General features: G+C 38.0%; 1 protein-coding gene across 1 annotated transcript in view; it reads right to left on the bottom strand.

The window, feature by feature from the left end:
- Positions 1 to 20936, bottom strand: part of Naa15 (N-alpha-acetyltransferase 15, NatA auxiliary subunit) — a 71982-nt gene that overhangs the window by 6180 nt on the left and 44866 nt on the right. The window contains exons 11-18 of the mRNA XM_076574058.1: positions 18668 to 18837; positions 17380 to 17532; positions 15699 to 15827; positions 14035 to 14248; positions 9541 to 9734; positions 7022 to 7130; positions 4484 to 4582; positions 388 to 531 (exon numbers count right to left, since the gene is read on the bottom strand). Of these exons, the coding sequence (XP_076430173.1) occupies positions 388 to 531; positions 4484 to 4582; positions 7022 to 7130; positions 9541 to 9734; positions 14035 to 14248; positions 15699 to 15827; positions 17380 to 17532; positions 18668 to 18837 (1212 nt within the window). The remainder of the gene's footprint in view (positions 1 to 387; positions 532 to 4483; positions 4583 to 7021; positions 7131 to 9540; positions 9735 to 14034; positions 14249 to 15698; positions 15828 to 17379; positions 17533 to 18667; positions 18838 to 20936) is intronic.

The raw sequence follows: 20936 nt of genomic DNA, 5'->3' as shown, positions 1-20936 counted from the left end.
GGCAGAAGCAGGCAGATCTCTGTGAATTAGAGGCTAGTCTTGTCTACATAGTGACTTTCAGGTCAGGTATGGGTACACAGTGAGTCCTTACCTGCCCCCCCCCCCCCCCGCCCCCGCCACACATTAAAAAATCAGTTGTATTTATTTATTTATAATGTTGGTTCTGAACTAGTAGAAACAATGTATCTGGTTTTACTATAACAATTCTGCTACACAAAAACTTTAAATATATAAGAAGCAACTAAATGCTGCCTGTTTTCCTAGTATTAAAAAAGTACAGTGTAAATTGCCATTTTGAGCAAAATCTATACCATACATTGACAGTGATTCACTAAAGCACTAAAGTTGTTCAAGAAGCCTACCAGAAGGACCAAATAAAATGATTACCTGATAATCTATGTGGCAATGAATCCGAATTCCTTTTCAGAAAAGTTTCATTAAAATTCTTTGGATTTGTTGCTCCAAAAAGACGATGCATTTCTTGTTTTAATACTGTTCTAACTGTTTCAGGTAAGTCTTTACTTTCACACACTGTTAAGAAATTAAAAAGACAACTCTCTTAGCAGTTAGATACTCTGATAAAGCTTACAATAGTTCTTCGCCCAAGGAGCCTTTACTAGTTAAAGCAAAAATGAAATATGACCAACCTTAATCTTCAGGAACTGTGGATGGAGCTATTCACTTTAAAATAAACTTAAAAGTGGGTAAGAAGTAACCTAGAAGATTCCTTAAGGAAAAGCCACTGTGTGTCAAAGTTCTAATTATGTAATTGGTATTCAATAAAGTATACTTATTATTTTACTATACTTTTGAAAACAGTAAGTAGATTTTCCTCAGTTAAAAACTCTGCTGATTGCCGGGCAGTAATGGCGCACACCTTGAATCCCAGCACTCGGGAGGAAGGGCCAGGCAGATCTCTGTGAGTTTGAGGCCACCCTGGTCTATAGAGCGAGATCCAGGACAGGCACCAAAACTACACAAAGAAACCCTGTCTGGGGGGGGCGGCGGCGACTGTTAATCAATTTCAAATTTTTACTGCAGCTAAACATATATGTAACACACATATATCCCATATCCTCAATCTGTGCAATATATACTGACATTTTCTATGTATTTATTTCTATTTGCTTTTCAAGTGATAGTAATGCATTCCATTAATGAATTATTATCCTGAGTTTGAAAGAATTGAACACTAAGAAGTTAAGAGCACTGGCTGTTCTTCCAGAGGTCCTGAGTTCAATTCCCAGCAACCACATGGTGGCTCACAACGATCCATAATGAGATCTGGTGCCCTCTTCTGGCATGCAATCATATATGGGGGAAGAACACTGTATACATAATAAATAAATCTTAAAAAAAAAAAAAAGGAATAGCCTACACATAATCATAAACCAAAATAATTCACCGATAAGCTATTGGTTGGTTAAAGAGCATTTATTTTATGAAGCTAAGTGGCTCAATTAAGTTACTAAAAATTTAATTTGCCCTTAATTATAGTTGTACTTTTAACACTTTCTTACCACTTATCAAGGCTTATTTTTCAGGAAGGAAGAGCAGAAAAGGAATAAAACCTATTAAAATAGACTTAGCTAATTTCTATGAATACTATCTTCTGTAAGATAAAAAGTAATTCCTAGCTAGGTGATGGTGTTGAAGGCCTTTAATCCCAGCACTTGGCAGGCAGAGATAGGCAGATTTCTCTGAGTTAGAAGCCAGACTGGTCTACAAATCAAGTTCCAAGACATCCAGGGCTGCTACAGAGAGAGACCTTGTCCTTTATATACAAACAGAAAGCAACTGTATAGCCTGCATTACTTCTGGAAGGAGGGTTAACTATTTTCATTATTGGTTTTAACTTATTTTCCCTCAGGGGGAAAAAACTGGAAGAAAACAAAACACACCATAAAATTTAAGATGTATTATCTATACACATAAAAATTACCCTATCTTCAGGCCTGAAAGATGACCTGGAGGGTAGAGGTGCTTGTTGCAAAATTAACAACTTAATGATTCTCAGAGCATAGACAGCTCTCACATTGTCCCCTGACCTTTGCATGTATACTATGGTGCTGGCATACATGCACATAAATTTTTAAAAGTAAACCCCTAACCTGACTAACAGCCATTTGCAAAAACTATCCTCACTTAGTAATCTCTCTCTCTCTCTCTCTCTCTCTCTCTCTCTCTCTCTCTCTCTCTCTCTCTCTCTCACACACACACACACACACACACACACACACACACACACCAAACAAATAAACAAACAAACCTTGAGGTCTCTTCAGTTTTAAAATTAGTAAGCTAGGCATGGTGGTGGCCAGGAGGTGGAGGCAGGCAGAGCTTTGTGAGTTCAAGATCAGCATAGGAAATTCCAGAAGAGCCAGAACTACCTAGTAAGACCCTGTCTTACAAAAAAGGCAAGAGAAATGAGAAAAACAGAAAAAATGACTCCTGTACACTGTAGCTGTGTTCTCCACAAAGGGACAATTATCTGTTCCCTCACACACCAAACTATGAATAAACCAAAGGACACAAACTAAAGGCACCAGCAGCAACAAAATCCCAGCTACTGAGCAAACTTAAACTGTTATTTGAAAGCCAGAGAGATGGTTCCATGGTAAAGCGCTCTTACTGTCTTGCAAAGAATATGAGTTCTGTTCCTGGTGTCCTCTTCTGGCTTCTATAGGTACCAGGCATGCACACAATGCATATACATACTTATGCACACATACATGCAAAACACTCCTACACATCAAATATAAATAAATGAGTAAACAAACAAACAAACAAACAAAGACAAGTGGCACATGCCTTTAATCTTAGGTAGGAGGATCTCTGTGTGTGTTTTAGGCCAGCCTGGTCTACACAATGTGTTCTAGGACAGCAAGGAATATTAATTAATAAAATAAATATTTAAAGCAACAATAACAAAAAATTCTATGAATTCTATGTAATGAAATTTTATTGATATCTTAGGTGAAATCTCAATCATTAGACTTACTATACAACAATTTTATTGCTAATGATTAGTGGACAGAATATATATATATATAAACTCTGATTACCTTCCATGGTAGGATAGTAAATCTCATGAATCAAGGAAAAGTAATCACCAGTAAGATGTCAGGTAAAAACAAAAATAAACAAACAACCAACCATATTCTAATGAACTTTGATTTGGTTCCTCTAACACCCTAAAACTAAAATCACACTTGGTTTATGCCATTAGCTTCTCCGCAAATAGTAGAATTAAGTATCGGAGCCTCAGGATTGTTGGCAATGTTAATATGGGTAGAGAATATTCATATTTTATGTGGGATTAGTGAGTACTCACTTTAAGGTTCTAGTAAAAATATTAAATGATTATTGTTAAAAAGAGCAAAATAAGGCGGTGGTAGTGCATACCTTTAATCCCAGCACTCAGGAGGCAGAGCCAGGGGGATCTCTGTTGAGTTCGAGACCAGCCTGGGCTACAGAGTAAGTTCCAGGACAGGCACCAAAACACACAGAGAAACCTTCTCTTGAAACACACACACACACACACACAGAGGGAGAGGGAGAGGGAGAGGGAGAGGGAGACAGGAGACAGGAGGAGAGAGAGAGGAGAGAGAGGAGAGAGGGAGGAGAGAGAGAGAGAGAGAGAGAGAGAGAGAGAGAGAGAGAGAGAGAGAGAGAGAGAGAGAGAGAGAGAGAGGAGAGAGAGAGCGCTAGAGGTCCAGGGAGATGGCTTAGTAGATAAAAGCACTTGACAAACAAGCCTGTGGACCTGAGCTCAATTCCTGAAACTCAGGTTAAAGAGCCAGATATAGTCAGGCACATCTGGAACCCTAACATTTCTATCCCAGATGGATGCAAGGGGCTTCAAAAGTATTTTTTCTATGAATCTAATGCACAAAGACACTAATGTATTGATCTGATTGTCAAAACAACTGAAAAGCACACAATTGTTTTTTTTGTTTTTCAGATGGCTATTTTAAAGTAATAAAATTACTCATAGATAGGTTGCAACTCAGTAGAAGGGTGCTTTGTCTACCACACACAAGGTCTAGGTTCAATCCCCACTACAGAAACGGAGAAAGAGAGCCAAAAATCCTTCTCAAATACTTGAACCAAACAATTCTATACTATCACTATATAGCATTTAAGGCCTTAAAATAAAGATATTTATCACAAAAGAACCCTATTTTTCTCTCAGCTAACTAAATATGCAATACCTTTAAAATGACTTTGAGGTTATGTTCAGATTCTTTTTACTTTTAATATTTATTATTTGTTTTTATTTATGTATGTGTAGACATAGGTGCCACTAAAGGCCAAAAAATGGCACTGATAGCCCAGAGCTGGAGTTAGAGGTATTTGTCCTGTAAATCAAACTCAAGTCCTTTGGAGAAGCAGCAAAATCTCTGACCCAGTGACCACCCCCAGTCCTATACTCATTACCAACTACTAGTCAAATATGTGCAGTAGGGGAATAAAAACCTACCAGAATTAAAGAGTCGAATCATGCATTCATGAAGCCAGGGATGACTAGAATCAATAGCAAATGCCCGCTTTACTGATTGTAGCATCAAAAGAAACTTTTCTACAAAAAGAAAAAAATAGTATTTTGATAATTTCATAAATAAATTGTCCTTCCTGGAAGGGCCATGGACCTTAGAAACACAAAAAGTAGATTTAGACTCAATCACATTCAAGCTCTAACACCTTTGAAGCAAACACTTTCCTTCCAATTGGCTACATGTCAGTTATGTTCATAGGTCATTCTTTAATGACAAAACAGAACTTATACAACATTCTGTGGTATATGAACTAGTATCACATAAACAGAGCAACATTTCATTTCCAGCTTCCTTTAATCAAAACAGACAGACATGTTCCATTACTTAGAAAAACTCCTGTATCTCCTCCTTTCCTGTGTTCTGAGACATACCATTAATTCCACCTGACCATTCCTCTGCCATCCCTGACTCCTCTGCCACCTCTGGATGCATCTACCCAGGCAGGCTATGTTTTCTAATTGCTCTACACTATTCCTATTCCCTTCTGCTTACCTTTCCCAAGTCTCAGCGGTGTCTCCACCTGTTAAACAGAAACTTACACTGAGTCTTCTTGATAGTCACCTCTTTTGTTGAGACTTTCCTAATTTGGTATCATGCTTCAAATATCAAAGTATAAAACCCTAAGTTCTTCTAAAACAATTCCTTTCCTATGGCCTCAAAACTCAGAAAACACTAAAATTCCTGCCATGCTCTTTATCATTATCTACTAGATAGCACTGCAAGATGCTGAGGCCCCTTTGAGATTAGAACACAGCCAAGAAGCCAAATGAACAGAGCCCTTCACTGCCCCTTTAAACAGGGCAACTTCAGTGTATCTCGGGGTGCCACCTAACAACATTTTTGTTTTTTATTTACATTTTAGACACAAGGATCTCACTGTGTTTCGGCTGGCCTCAAACTTATGCGCCTCCTGCTGAGATCACAGGAGCAGCTGCTATAATGGACTAAGAATTGTACTGACTGACTGACTGATTTTGTGTGTGCTTGTGGAAGTCAGAGAATTGCAGTAGGAGTCAGTTTTCTCCTTCTTCCAAATGGGTTCTGGGGTTGGAACTCAATTGTTCAGCTTGGGGGTACCTGATAAGCCATCTTGCTGGCCCTCAAAGATTAATTTTAAAAAGAGCTGGGTTAGCCAGGCACGGTGGTGCACCCTTTTAAGCCTAGCACTCTATCACTCAGGAGGAAAAAGCACGTGGGACCGCTATGAATTCCAGGCCATCCACTGCTCATAGTAAAATCCTATTCCCCACACCTCCTGCAAAAGGGGGGGGGGGGGGACAGTTTAACTGTTACATGTGAAAATTACCTATTTAAAAAACTTATTTAATTGTGAAAAATAGGAAATATAGTTAAGATAAATTTTAACTACTTAAAAATCTATCAGGAAACAATTGTTCTCTTTTGATCTATTTCTTCCTAGCCATTTCTATATTATATATCTATATAAATACATTAACAGCTGGGCATGCTGACACACACACACCCATGATCCCAGACTCAGGAAGCAAAGGCAGAAGGATTGCTGCCAAGTTTAAGTCTAGCCTGATCTACAAACTGAGTTCCAAGCTAACCAGGGGAACACAGGGACTTTCTCAATAAACAAATAAACATTCAATTAATACTAAGTTTTGCATCCTATTCCAAAATAAAAGTTACATTACAGTCTATTTGTATTGTCCACACTGGCCTTGAACTAATGGGCCATAACCCTCCTGGCTCAACTTCCCAGTAGCTGGGACTACAAGTATGAACCTCATCCCAGCTTCATAACAACTACTTTTTGATCTAACAGCCTTACTTTGATCTAATAATCAGTTTCTATTCACTTCAATTCATACTATCATAATAAATTTCCCCAATGAACTGAGTTACATAAATTCAACACTATGAGTGTGTGTGTGTGTGTGTGTGTGTGTGTGTGTGTGTGTGTGTGTGTGTGTGTACATGAGCATTCTAAATGTGAAAGACAAGGCCATTCTCCTGGTCCCTCCAAAAAGTACAGACACCAACAGTGTTGACACTTCCTGGTGTTTTTAGTGGATACTCTTTCCTTCAGAATCATGAACTATCCTTTCAGATCCAGCTCAGAGACTCGTTTCCATTTATGACATCAACTCATAATAGCTAAAACTTATTGCTGCTCAACTGTGTCACCCACTCTTCTCCGCTTTCCATTTCTATGAAGTATTTCTATCACAAACCCCTCAGTTCTCTCCTTGAATCACACATGATGATCACTACCTCTGACTTCATACTAGGTGTGTACGTATGTACTGCTGGGCTTTGTGTTCCCTAAGAGGTCAAATACATCACGGCATTTCCCCACAACATTCTGTGCACAGCAGGCATTTCTATGAGGAATCTATACAGGCATCTGCCAAAAAATGCAACAGTGGTGGGTGACACTAACCCTAAGCAATGGAGTGACAGTTTGATCAGGCCACTGTACCCTAATAGCCTACCTTTCCTAAAGTAAATCTCAAAGGCAAAAAGATGAGTTTCTATCTTGTTCTTCACCAAATTCTTCAACGGTGTTAAAAACTTAATAGCTTCTTCCAATGGAGTTTCAACCTACCAAAATAAAAGACATTATACAAAAGGAAGTAAGATTCTTGAGGAATATGAATTTAATTTACACTGCTGTTTTCTTTTGCCAAAAGTAAAAAATAAAAAAAGGCACTTACCAGTTTACCCAGAAATATACTGTCAAATTTTAACCTCCCACAATCTACACAAAGGCCATTTTCAACTCTAGAACTCTTAATTTTTTAAAAATCTTACTATTTTTATGATTATTGGTGTTGTCTGCATGTGTGCCTGTACATCATATGTGTGCAGTACCCTCAGAAGCCAGAAGAGTGTGGGATATCCTGGGACTGGAGTTCAGACTGCTGTAAGCCACCGAATGGGTGACAGTCCTCTAGAAGAGCAGTAAAATGACTGACTAGGGCTGGAGAGATGGCTCGGGAGTTAAGAGCAATTGTTCTTGCAGAGGACCCAGGTTAGGTTCACAGCACTCACACCAGGGCCTATAACCATGTGTTAACTCCAGTTCTAGGGGATCCGACACCCCCTTCTTATCTCTGCTGGCACCAGAAACTTGTGTGGTGCACAGACATACACAAAAGAAAAATATTCATACAAATAAAACAAATCTTACAGAAGGGGTTTACTTATAGAGAAAGAACACTACAGTCTGATGGTCCTTGGAAAGTATGAAGAGAAATATGAACAGTACGCGAAGAATTCATGAATACAAATTACCAACCCATGCTAAACTAGAGAAATAATTTCGACTTCTTTTTTTGTTGCTATGCTGGGAGACAGAAAGATATACTCCTATACAGTATGTCTTACGAAGATTAGATTTCAAGGCAATTTATAAATTTGAAGATTGTATGCTGGGTATGGTAGCTCATGCCTGTAATTCTAGCATTTGAGTCTTAGGAAGGAGGATTAGCATAAGCTTGAAGATAGCCTGTGCTAGAGTGAGCCCCTGCTAAAAAGAAATAAACAAACTTTTATCAAAACTGATATAGATTTATCCTTAGCTGACTGAGTACCAAACTTATTAACTAATCCCATGCCATTTTCCATTTCTCTGTGGGTGGAATTACTGATTTAATGGTTTTTGTTCTGTTATACATATGAAACCTTGAGTTAATCAACACTAAATTTCTCACACACACACACACACACACACACACACACACACACACACACACACGTGCGCACACACAGCATTTTAGGCTATTTACCCAGATTTGGAAGTGACTTTTACAATAGCCTTCAAGTTGCAACTAATAATTATGATGGCTTACTGTAATCTGACCTTGCCACTACCAGGTAAGTGTGAATGCTACCGGATAAGGGCATCTTTGAGGTACTTAAACTAGGAAGAGAGGAGTCTTATGTTCCTAGCAGGTAATAATACTATGAAGTGAGGAACAATCTAGGAGAGGGTTCCTTTTAGTGTGTTTCTCTTAAACAACGCACTCAGAAACACTCAGCTCTGAAACTCTACAACCCTAACTACTAACAATCATTAGACCATATTGTAATATCTGGTACAAAACAACACTGCAGCCCAGAGTCAGGAAACCTTCTAAAGGAGGCCTGGCACAGCAGTCCTGCTTTGCAGGGAGCTCAGAAAACGCTGCTCCGTCCCAGTAGTTACATACTGGGAAAACATGCAAATATTCCCATGGAAGAGTCAAACCACACTGTTCTTTCTTATACCACTTTTGCTACGTCTAAGAGAAGGTACTGACCACTTGCCCTGTACAAATTCAAATCGTAGGGGCTGGAGAGATGGCTCAAAGGTCAGGAGCACTAGCTGCTCTTCCAGAGGACCTGGGTTCAGTTCCCAGCACCCACATGGTGGCTCACAACCATCTAGAATGAGATCTGGTGCCCTCTTCTGGCCTACAGGCATACATGCAGGAGGAACACTGTATACATAATAAATAGACAAACAAATAAATCATTAAAAAATTCCAAATGTATTCTCCAACTGTTCCTTTCATATCCTAATTATCTTACATAAGGCAGTGAAAAAAATGATTTCAGATTTCAAGTGATTAGTGATGCTAAAACGTGCTTATTCTATTCATTTAACACAATGAGTTATACAATTACTAACCCCACGGAATATTATTCCTGTGGTCAAAAAAAAAGTAGGTTATCAATCAAAATAACTCATGTGATAGTAAGTATATAGGTTTGGGCTCAATAGTTAAAACTCACAAATAGAGTCTGGTTTTTAAAAATAAAGACTGAAAAAGACAGGGTCTTGGTTAGGTAGCCTTAGCTGAGCCTGACTCCAAGTTGTCCTCTAACCTCTACAAGCACAGTCAGTCATATACACACACATACACATCTGCACAAAACAAACAAATAAACACATAACGATAACTAAATTTTCAATGCCAAAGCCTGCCATGGCACTCACTCACTTGTGCTAAACACGACTATGAAATACCTTGGCCAATTTCTCTGGGATAAGTTCTTCTTTGGGGCCTCCAATATCCTCATCGTCATCATCTTTTTTCTTTTTCTGATTTCTCTGCTGCTTTTCTTTTTCTGCATTTTTTTTCTCTTCTTCTAGCTGGGCTTTCTTTTGAGCTCTTCTTTGTTTATTACGTAGTTTCTTTAACTCTTTGTCAGACATGTTTGCTGTGTTAATAGAATTATAAACACGTTAACGAAGTACGTCGTTTTAACTACCTTAGAAATGTTCACAATTTCACTTTACGGGTGTAGGTGTGGTGGTTCGAGTAAGAATGGCCCCACAGGCACGTATACTTGGATGCTTAGTCATCATCAGAGTGGAACATTTGAGAAGGATTAGGAGGTGAGGCCTTATTGAAGGAAACGCATCACTAGGGGTGGGCTTTGAGGTTTCAAAAGCCCATGCCAGTACTAACCTCCCCCCCTCTCTGCCTGCTGCTTAAGTATCAGGAGATAGCTCTCAACTATCTCATGACTATGCCTACCGTCATACTCCCCACCATGATGATAACAGAGTAAAATTAGAAGCAAGCTTTCTTAAATGTTTCTTTTAAAATAGGTATCTTGGTCAGGGGGGGGGGGGGTGTCTCTTCACAGCAATAAAACAATGACTAAGACAGGATGTACTGTCTGATGTATGTTATGTGCACTATGTGTATAACCAATGCCCTCGGAGGTTTGAAGAGAGCACTGTAGCCCCCAAAACAGGAGTGGGCATAGGAACCAATCTCTGATCTTATGCAGGAGTAGCAAGCACTCCTAACTGCTGGGCTAGCTCACCAGGGTCTAGTTTTTACCCCTAAAGGTTTTAGTTATATAACTATTTATTTATTATTTAAAATATATGTATGTGGAGGGGGTGGGGTGCATGTCAATGCAATACCTACAAAGGCCAAAAAACATTGTCAGACACCCTGGAGCCAGAGACACAGGCAACTGTGAGCCACCCAACATGGGCGCTGGCAAGCCAACTTGGGTCCTCTCTAAGAGCAGCACATGAGCTTAACAGCTCCCTGCTCTTAATTATTTTATTTATTCTAAATCAACTTTATTTTGTGTACAGTAATATTGTTTACCTATTAAATAACACTATAATAGAATGTTCTGACACATTTTTGGTTTTTCCTTTTGTTGTAGTTGTTTCTTTTTGGAGCAGAGAGTGGTGGCACATGCCTGTAATCCTAGCACTTGGGAGACAGAAGAAGCAGGAATCTCTGTAAATTCAAGACTAGCCTGGTCTATACAATGAGCCAGGCTAGCAAGGGCTATATAGTGAGACTCATATAAAGAAAAAAGAAAGAAAAAAAAAAAAACAGAAAGAAAAAGAATAAGAAGGAAAGGGTAGAGAGAAAGAGAAATAAAGGGCCTCGAGGAAAAGCAGGCTTAAGTGAACATGGTGGGAAGCTTATCAATAGTGCTATAAAACATATCAAATAAATTAAGTGACCTAGCTAAAGTGATTTCTAATCAAAACATTGAGTATAACACCTGCTTCTTCTTGCTGTCCTAGAGAATTTGAGAGAAAGAATCTAAAGTACCAGGGAGCCAAGACAAAAGCAAAAGGTTGGACATTAAAATCCAGGACTCAGAGAGTACCTAAGAGGATCATTCGCCCTGAAGAATACAACAAAAAAGACGGTAAAGGTTATGTGTAGACTCTAACAACAAAATCTACACGAACAGCCACCGTGCTCTAAATAGAACCAACCGGATAGGTAGACTCACATTGAATTAGAACTCAAAAGAAAAGAAACCCTGTAAAAAATAAAGCGATCTTTAGACGTTCATATTTTTTTTGTTTATTTTTGTGTTTGTGATTTCAAGACAGTGTTTCTTTGTGTAGCTCTGGCTGTCCCGAAATTTGCTCTGTAGACCAGGCTGGCCTAGAACTCAAGAGATTCTCCTGCCTCTCTCTATCTCCCAACTGCTGAGATTAAAGGCATGTGCCACCACTGCCCAGCTAGACTCTCATATTTTTATAAGGAGAAAGATGGTGAAACCATTTAGTTGCAAAGAAATGTTGTTTGTTTATATGGGTTTTTGTTTTTTCCTTCTCTCTAAACAATCCCCCTTTGCAGCCTAAAAGAGATTTTTCAGTGAGTTCCAGAATAGCCTGGGCTACTGAGGTCTATCTCAAAAAAGCCAAAAAATAATAAAAATTATGTTGATACATGTAGACTTTTTCCTTTGTCTGCAGTCCCTAAATTAAAAAAAAAACTATTCATAGTACATCAGAAATGAATCATCATATTAAACCAAGTGAATGTGTTTTATGCAAATACTATGCCAATTAATATAAGGTATTTAAAATATTAAGGACACAGTAGTTAAAGAGGGCCTTGAAACAATCCTGACAGTATGGACAGACATTAGAAAACTAAGGATCTGGAGATTTGGGGGAGGCAGGGAAGTTAAAGGGACAATGAAAGACAAAGCAAGGATTTAGGCCTACTTCAGGCTGACTCCAGACTCTTAAGATTTTCAATGATGCTGTACATATAAGCTATAGATAATACTATGCTAACATCAGCACATTTTTCAGGCAGTAGGCAACATACCAATTATTTTCAATTTTGTAAGTAAAGCTCTCCTAACTAACCAGCTGAAACATGAAAGCAGCACAGATGACATTAAAAAGGATAGGTTTCATTATGCTCTAATAACATTTTATCAAAGCCAGATCAGAATATTTGATAGATGGGACTATATTTTTATAGTGCCTTATTCATGCTAGAAAAGAAATCTATCAACTGAGCTACGATCCAACTTTTGGCTCTTCTGGCACAGGGTCTATGTGTGGTAATTAGAATAAAAATGGCCCCAACAGGCCCATGGGGAGTGGCACTACTAGGAGGTGTGGCCTTATTGGAAGAAGCTTGTCTCTGTGGGGTGGGTTTTTGAGGTCTCAGAAGCTCAAGGTAGGTCTAATGGCTCACTCTCTTCCTGCTGCCTGGGGAACCAGATAGAGAGAGAACTCTCAGCTCTTCTCCAGCACCGTGTCTGTCTGCATGCCACCATGCTTCCTGCCATGATGATAATAGACTAAACCTCTGAACTGTAAGCCAGCCCCAATTAAATGTTTTCCTTGTAAGAGTTACCTTGGCCATGGTGTCTCTTCACAGCAAAGGAAACCCTAACTAAGACACTATGTAATCTAAGCTATCATTGAGCATGCTATAAACTAGCCTTGAAGTCCAAATTTTCTTTCCTGTCTCCACGTCTGGTTGTAGCCATAAGTATCTGCCATTATCTTGAAAGAACTCATGTCAGTTCACTACAGTAAAATTGTCATAAGTTAAAAATATTTATACATACAATAAATATTTATCATACTCATATATATGAAAGAGTACTTTTACTTTGAGATGGGATGACTTCTTCCTAGAAACCTTGATGATACCTTACTAAAAAATGGTTAAACAAAAATGAGTGAAAGGATGAGTCACAACAATTTTTCTAGGCTTCTTTTTTTTTTTAATCTTATTTTTTTCACCGGGTGGTGGGAGCACGCACCTTTAATTCCAGCACTCAGGAGGCAGAAGCAAGCAGATCTCTGAGTTCAAGGCTAGCCTGGTCTACAGAGTGAATTCCAGGACAGCTGGGACTGTTATATAGAAAAACCCTGTCTTGAAAAAACAAAACAAAAATCTTATTTTTTCAAGACAGGTTCTCATTCTATAGCCCAGACTGACCTTGAACTCCCCATGACTTTCCTGAGTCCTTAGATTGCAGGTGTGAACCATCTTTCCTGAGATTTTTTTCTAGTTTAATTCTAATTGGACTTTAATGTTCAAGCAAAATGTATCTTTCACTGGGTTAATTAAAAAAAGGAATGACTAGATCAAGTGAGGTGGCTCAGTGGGTAAGGGAACTTGTGCCAAGCCTTATAACTCACATGGCAGAAAGACAGAACCAATGCACACGCAAATGCATGGACCAAACCAATATAACTGGATTTTTATTTTTTTTAAGGAGTGCCAAGTTATACTAAAGAGTCAACACTAATGTAGAGTTTCCACTCTAATTATATGGCCAGAAAGTATAGTATCATAGTTATCTGAGTAAATCTGATATTAAATGTGAAACTTAGGCAATTCAAGCTCGTTAGATACAAACATCTAATCATAAATTAAACCCCTGGCTGAGGAAGAAGCTCAGTAATAGATACCTAATAGGAAAAGCCACTGGATGAGATCCTTAGTTGCCCCTCAAATACCAAAACAAAACTCTAAAATCAAAATCAAACACCAAATTAAGTCTTGTCTAACTTATTTTAGAAGCATAAAAGTGGAATTTTCCTTCTATTGCTTATACAAATTAACAAAATACCTATCATTTTCTAGTCTTGGATAACAACCTCCCACCAAGATACTCAATAAAATCTCTGGGGGTGGGAGGAACTACATTATTCATGAAGATAAGTACTCATAAAGAGTAAATAATGATAAATCTTTGAATGTTATACCTGTATCAGCTTCGTGTTCTTTATTCTCATCTGTAAGAGGGTTGTCATGAAGCTTCAAATAGATCTCAATAGCAATTCTTGCTGCTTTGAAGTAAAATGGATGCTGCCGAAGTACATCTTCTAGTTTTAATAAGTCCACATATGATCTAAGGGTAATCTTCCTCATACAGTACGTATGAAAATCAAACTGGTCATCGGTGATTTCTATAAAATGCTAACAAAATTATCTTTTTATTATCATACTGGAGCATAGCATTGTCTTAGAAAATAGTAAAAGCAAAACCTTGGAATTACATGCTTCATTAGAATGAAAAATTAATAAAAAGTATAAAATTACAATAATTTAATATAAATTAAAAAATACAGTTGGCAGGGGTTGAAGAAATGACTCAGTAGTAAGAGTACTGGCTGCTCTTGCAGAGGACCCAGGTTCAATTCCCAACACCCACATGGAGCTCACAACTATCTGTAAACCCAATTCCAAAGGAGCCAATACCCTCACACAGACATACATGCAGGCCAAACACCAATGAACATAAAATAAAAAATAAATAAACAATTCATTAAAAAAAATATAGTTGGCTACCACTTAGCAAAGAACATTCAAGAGGAACTGAATAATTTAAATGAAAGGGATAACACTTCAACTATATTAATACTTATTTCCTCCTTAATCATACTAAAGTAAAACTATTCTGACAAACTACCCACAAATTGGTATATATGATGAGGTTATATAGTTGGCACATATACTATAGAGATTTTATTTAGAAAACTTATGGCAGGGATTACAGCACATAGTATTTTGTAATTTTTTTGAGTCTCTAAATCTGAACTCTATGTAGCATGCCTTCTATGTAAATGAAAAATCAAGCAGCCAATAAGTCAAGAAGAAATCAGCAACCTCAGAGTTCAACCAAGCACTGATAATCTACACTTGATATTACAAATGTCAACTTAAGAGTAGAACCTGTTTATCTACAAAAACCATACACACACCCAACACTAGTCATGGAAATGAATCTACAGTAAAGACTAACAACAAAATGACTTTTATTTGGGAGGTGGTGGTGTGGAGTTCAGACAGGGTCTTACATAGCCCAGGCTGACCTCAAACACACGGTGGTAGTAGGCCTTGAACTCCAGATCTTCCTGCCTCTACCTCCCAAGTGCTGGGATTACAAGTACACATTACCATACCCAGGTTGAAAAACAATGACTTTATAAGAAAATTATTAACTGCACTCTCCACAGAAACACAAGAAAAAAGCTTCAAAGCTCAAATCTTTATCAAGGGTGGACAGACATCATGAATTAAACCACAACAAACAGGCCTCGACAATCAATGAGCTTTATGTATTAGGGAATAAGCAGCAGCAATCCAAAAGTTCAAACTGCACTAAAAGCATCACCAGGATACAAAAGTTTCCTCAAGTCTTTGAAAATGGTTCTTAAATAAAAGATGATACAGAGGATGGCTAGAAAAACAGTGCATAATACTTTCATTTTTAGAATCTGAAATATGGTATTTCTCATTCTAAAATCACATGCTGTGAATTATAAATGCCTGTGTGTGTGTGTGGGGGGGGGGAGATCATGGATTTCCTAAAGGCTTCCAGATCTAACCAAACAACACGAGAAGTTCACATATGTAAGATACTTACTCTCTCAATTTCGTGACACTTTTTAAGTGCTTCACCGAATCTGTTCATGGCTCTGTATGCCTGGGCACACTCTGTCTGGAACCACATGCACTGCATTTCATTCAGGTTCTCCACTGCTGATGTTCCTTCCTAATGAAAATCACACAGTGACTCCAGACGATCCCCACCAAAGACAGCTCGGGATTGTAAGATTTAAAAAGGAGTACTAGTCAATTTATCACATTTCTGAAATAATTTTCCAAGACAGGGTTTCTCTGTGTAGTCCTGGCTCTCCTGGAATTTGCTCTGTAGACCAGGCTGACCTCAAATTCAGAGATCTGCCTGCCTCTGCCTCCTGAGTGCCAGGATTAAAGGCGTGAGCCACTACTGCCTGGCTTAAGTTCTCTCTGTAAGCACTAGAGATAATAATTTTGTAAATGACGCCACAAAAGGTATACAACAATATATAGTCCCTGGCTGGCTGGGACTAACATAATAAATAACAGCATATGGCAGATAAGTAAAAACACTAGTCCCCTTAGTCCCTAACACATTCTTCTCAACAGTAATCATTACAAGCCAGTTGTTTGGTTTTGTTTGTTTTAGTTTTTTGAGACAGGGCTTCTCTATGTAACCCTGGCTGTCCTACAACTCCCTCTATAGACCAGACTGGCCTTCAACACAGAGATCTGCCTGCCTCTGTCTCCTAAGAGTTCTAGAATTACAGGTGTGAAGCACCACACCTGGCTTTTCTTTTCTTTTGGCATCTTGAGAAAGGGTCCCTCTGTATAAGCCAGGATGTCTTGGAACTCACTCTGTAGACCATGCTGGCCTCAAAGTCAGAGATCTGCATGCCTCTGCCTCTGGAGTGCTAAGTAAGCCTAAAGGTGTGTGCCACCAGTCAACTATAAACCAGTTTTAAAAATCATTGTCCAGAATGGGCAGTGCACACCTTTTTTTTAAAAAAGAAAAAAGAAAATTTATTTATTATTATGCATACAGTATTCTGTCTCCATGTATTTCTGCAGGCCAGAAGAGGGTGCCAGATCTCATTACAGATGGTTGTGAGCCACCATGTGGTTGCTGGGATTGAACTCAGGACCTCTGGAAGAGCAGTCAGTGCTCTTAACCACTGAGCCACCTCTCCAGCCCCAGGTGGAGCACACCTTTAATCCCAGCACTTGGGAGGCAAAGGCAGGTGAATCTCATTAAGTTTAAGACCAGTCTGGTTTGCAAATCGAGTTCCAGAACAGCCAGGACTGTTAAATAGAAACCCTGTCTCAAAAAACAAACAGCAAACAAAAAAATCATTGTCGAACAATATAAAAAGAAAATATTTCATCAAATGTTGATTATTCTTCCTCTAATACAGTAATTTAATAGCTGGACAACTTCGATACTGACAACAAACTTTAGGGGCTAGAAAAAACGTCTCAGTGGTTAAGAGATCTGAGTGCCCTTCCAGAAGACTCAGGTTTAATTCTCACCACTGATGTGGCTGCTCACGACTGTCTCCAATTCTAGTTCAAGGAAATGCAATACCCATTTCTGGCCTTGGTAGGCACCAGGCATGCACAGGGTTCACAGACACATATGCAGGTAAAACATCTATACACTTCAAAGAACTAACTTTGAAAGAGAGAAAGGTGAGTACAAAGTCAACTATATCCTGTTCACACTCCAGAACATTAGCCATACAAACCCTTGTAAACTTGGAGCACATTTCTTCAGCCTCTTTAATCAGATTGGCTTTTAACATGTATTTTGCACACTTGGAATTAATAAATCTGTCTGCTGTGTCCAGGGCCTGGGCTTCATCCATCCACCTGGCAGCTTCTTTAATATTCCCAGCATGCTTGAAGGTACAAAAACAAAATTAACCAGTAAATATGATAATTTTCCTGTGTTAAATCATTTCTGAGCTGTAAGTAATTAAAATAAACAAATGAAAGAAAAGGTATTCTTCTGACTCCAGATCTGGGTTTGGATCCCAGCATCCATGTAAAAAGCCAGTTGTGGTAGCTTGAGTCTCTAATCCTATTGCTGGGAGAGCTCAAGACAGGAACATTCCTGGAACTCACCAGCCAGTTAGCCTTGCAGAACTGGCAAGCCACAGGTCAGAAAGCTATTAATGGACATTCCTCCACTATCCTAACTATAATTCATTTATCTAATACATCTGGTAAAGCCACAAAACTGAGTAAAACTTGGCATTAAAACATTTGGGTAGCAAACAAGATGGCTCATTCAGCAGGTAAAGAGAAACTGCCTGATGACCTGCTCAAACCTTTCTACCCATATGGTAGAAAGAGAATACTCTAAGTTGTCCTCTGACTTACATGTACATGCTATAGTATAGAACACATATGCCGTCTCCATCAAAATAAATAAATGTTATTTTAGAAAATTTCTTAAAAGTTCTGGGACACAGAATGGTGGTACACACTGGTAATTCCAGCACTAGAAGGCTGAGGCAGGAAAAGTCCCATTTTTGAGGCCAGCCTAGACTACAAAGACCATGCCTCACATAAAATAAAGATAGTAATAAATAAATAAAACCTGCAGGTAGGTGCAACTCAGTGTTAATGTCTATGTAGTATGTATGAAGCTCTGGATTCAATACCCAGTATAGTTAAGAAAAGGGGGGATTGCTTTGAAATACTATTTAATTCCATTATTTTCTTACTAACTATATTATTAGTTTACAATAACTCCTTTAAAAGGCCTGATTACTGGACATATTGGCAAATAAGACAGAGAAGAAGCAAGTTTAAGATGTCAGAACACAGAAGATTCTCATGCATTCATGCTCAGGAATTGAGTCAAAAGATGGTAACATGTACATTCAAACACGACCATGACAGCTCCAAGAATAAATCAAACTGGTATTTCTCATAGAATATTATTTTACTTACTCTACCTAGAAGCTATAAAACAACAAAAATTATGATTAATATCATTACAAGAAAAAAGGGGGTAAAGGATTTTACCTTATAGATTTTAGCTTTTACAAGAAAGAGTTCAATCAATGTTGGTGTACTTTCAATAGCAGTATTTATATATTCCAGAGCAATAGATGGCTGACCAATTTTATCATAATGTTGCGCCAAATAGTACTGGACCCAAAGTAATGTGGTTGGTGGCTCCTCTTTTCCATCATCTTGAAAGGGAAGAATGAAGAAATCAAGATTAGATATTACAAATATTAAGAGAATATCCACTCCCCCATATTGTTCCCTCTATTTATAAGAAAAATAGCTTTAAAGTAGTTTATGTATCTAGATATAATCTAGGCTAAGCACATTAAAACCTACCAAAGCATGTTTTCTATTCTGTATCTTAAGTGCACTTTAGCACAATACCTTGCATATATTAAGATTTTAAAAAGAAAAGTGTGACCACCTAATTAGGTTTCTAAGTAATATACTAACCCACATATATATTTGTGATATGGGCATTTTATTTTTGATGACATTTTTAGGTCTTAATACTATGTTGAATATGTAAAGATCAATTAAATAGACTGAATAAAAGCTAATATCCAAAGAAAATAAGACAAACAAAAAAATAATTCTTCTATTTTAGCTCAAGATGTAATTTTTTCAAGATGTAATTTTAATATAAGAATGTGAAAGTTAAACACACAATTCACACAAAATTCTGTCCTTAAATATAAATTTCTATGGCCTGAGATCTCTATTTGTTCATTTTTCCCTAATAAAAACAGGGTGGCTCAGTGGACGAATAACAGGAGTGGAACTCACCAACTCCCCATCTGCTAGATCTGCAACAAAAGTGCTACATATTCGTGGGCATGTCATTGAGCCTCTTCCACATTTGTAACTATGTAGAAAAATGCTGATCATCAAAGGAATATCATGACAATTAACCAATGAAACCATGGTATGCCTTTTTAAAAGTACTGTAAAATTACTCTGAGACCTAGAAACAATGGCCAGCTTACTAGCAATGTGCACCCCAGGTCCCACGGTGGGCTATTCCACTATTGAAGCCAGAACTCTGTGGGAAAAATGATTCCAGATCTTCAGTGGTAGTGCACAAGATAAGTGCTCAAGATCTTGTCAGCGAGTAAGTTATCACCTACCACCACAGCACTTGAAAGATGGAGCCACGTAAAATTAAATAAATAAGTATCAGGCATGCTTAAATATAAATTATTCTCTTTTAAAACATTTATTATATTTATTTATTATGAGTGTATGTGTCTGGGTGTATGCCTGCCACAGTGCACATGCAGAGATCAGAGGACAACTTATTCAAGCAAGTTCAGTTCTCTATCATGTGGGATCTGGGGACTAAACTCAAGAGTCAACAGGCTCTTTTAGTTCTATCTAAAACTACTTGCCAAGTTTAAGGATGCAATGAACCAGTCCAATCTTTTGAAAACTGGTAAAGAACCAAAGTATAGCATAGGAAAAATAAATTGTGTTTTTCTCCATACAAACAGAAACTTTTGGAAATCAAGTGGTAAGTAAAATAAAATCTAGCTTTTAAAATAATAGTATCTGGGCTGAAGAGATGGCTCAGAGGTTAAGAGCACTGACTGCTCTTCCAAAGGTCCTGAGTTCAATTCCCAGCAACCATATGGTGGCTCACAACCATCTGTAATGAGATCTGGTGCCCTCTTCTGGCCTGCAGACATACAGGCACTGTATACATTAATAAATAAATAAATCTTAAAAAAAAAAAAAAATAGCATCTGCCTACTAATAGAAGAAAATCATTTTGGCTCACTCAGTTTATGTTTTAAAAAGAGAAAGAAAAAAGAAAGCCATATAATCAATCTTCACCAAAGGATTATCTAGAACCTGTGCATTAGAAGGTTCTGCAGCAACAGACAAGTTTCTCTACATGCCCTGTTCAGCAGAACAGACATTAGCTATATACATGTGGCTACCGACCAGCATTTGAACTGTACTGTAACTAAAGAATTAGACCAGCTGTTCTCAAGCTGTGGGTCACAACCCCTTTGGGGGTCAAATGACCCTTTCACAAGGGTTGCCTAAGACCATTAAGAAACAGAGATATTTACATTACTATTCATATCAGTAGCAAAATTATAGTTATGAAGTAGCAACGAAATAATTTCATAGATTGAACGGGACCACCACAACATGAGGAACTGTGTTAAAGGGTCTTTAGGAAGGTTGCAAACTACTGACATACTTTTTCTATGTAGCTAATGGTAAGCAGAGAAGACAATCTATTTCTACATCTAAGTACCAATTTAAAAAAAAA

This window comes from Peromyscus maniculatus, chromosome 6, assembly GCF_049852395.1.
Source record: "Peromyscus maniculatus bairdii isolate BWxNUB_F1_BW_parent chromosome 6, HU_Pman_BW_mat_3.1, whole genome shotgun sequence".
In the NCBI taxonomy this organism is placed as follows: domain Eukaryota; kingdom Metazoa; phylum Chordata; class Mammalia; order Rodentia; family Cricetidae; genus Peromyscus; species Peromyscus maniculatus.
Note: the sequence above shows the minus strand (reverse complement) of the source record. Positions and strands in the feature narration are given on the sequence as shown.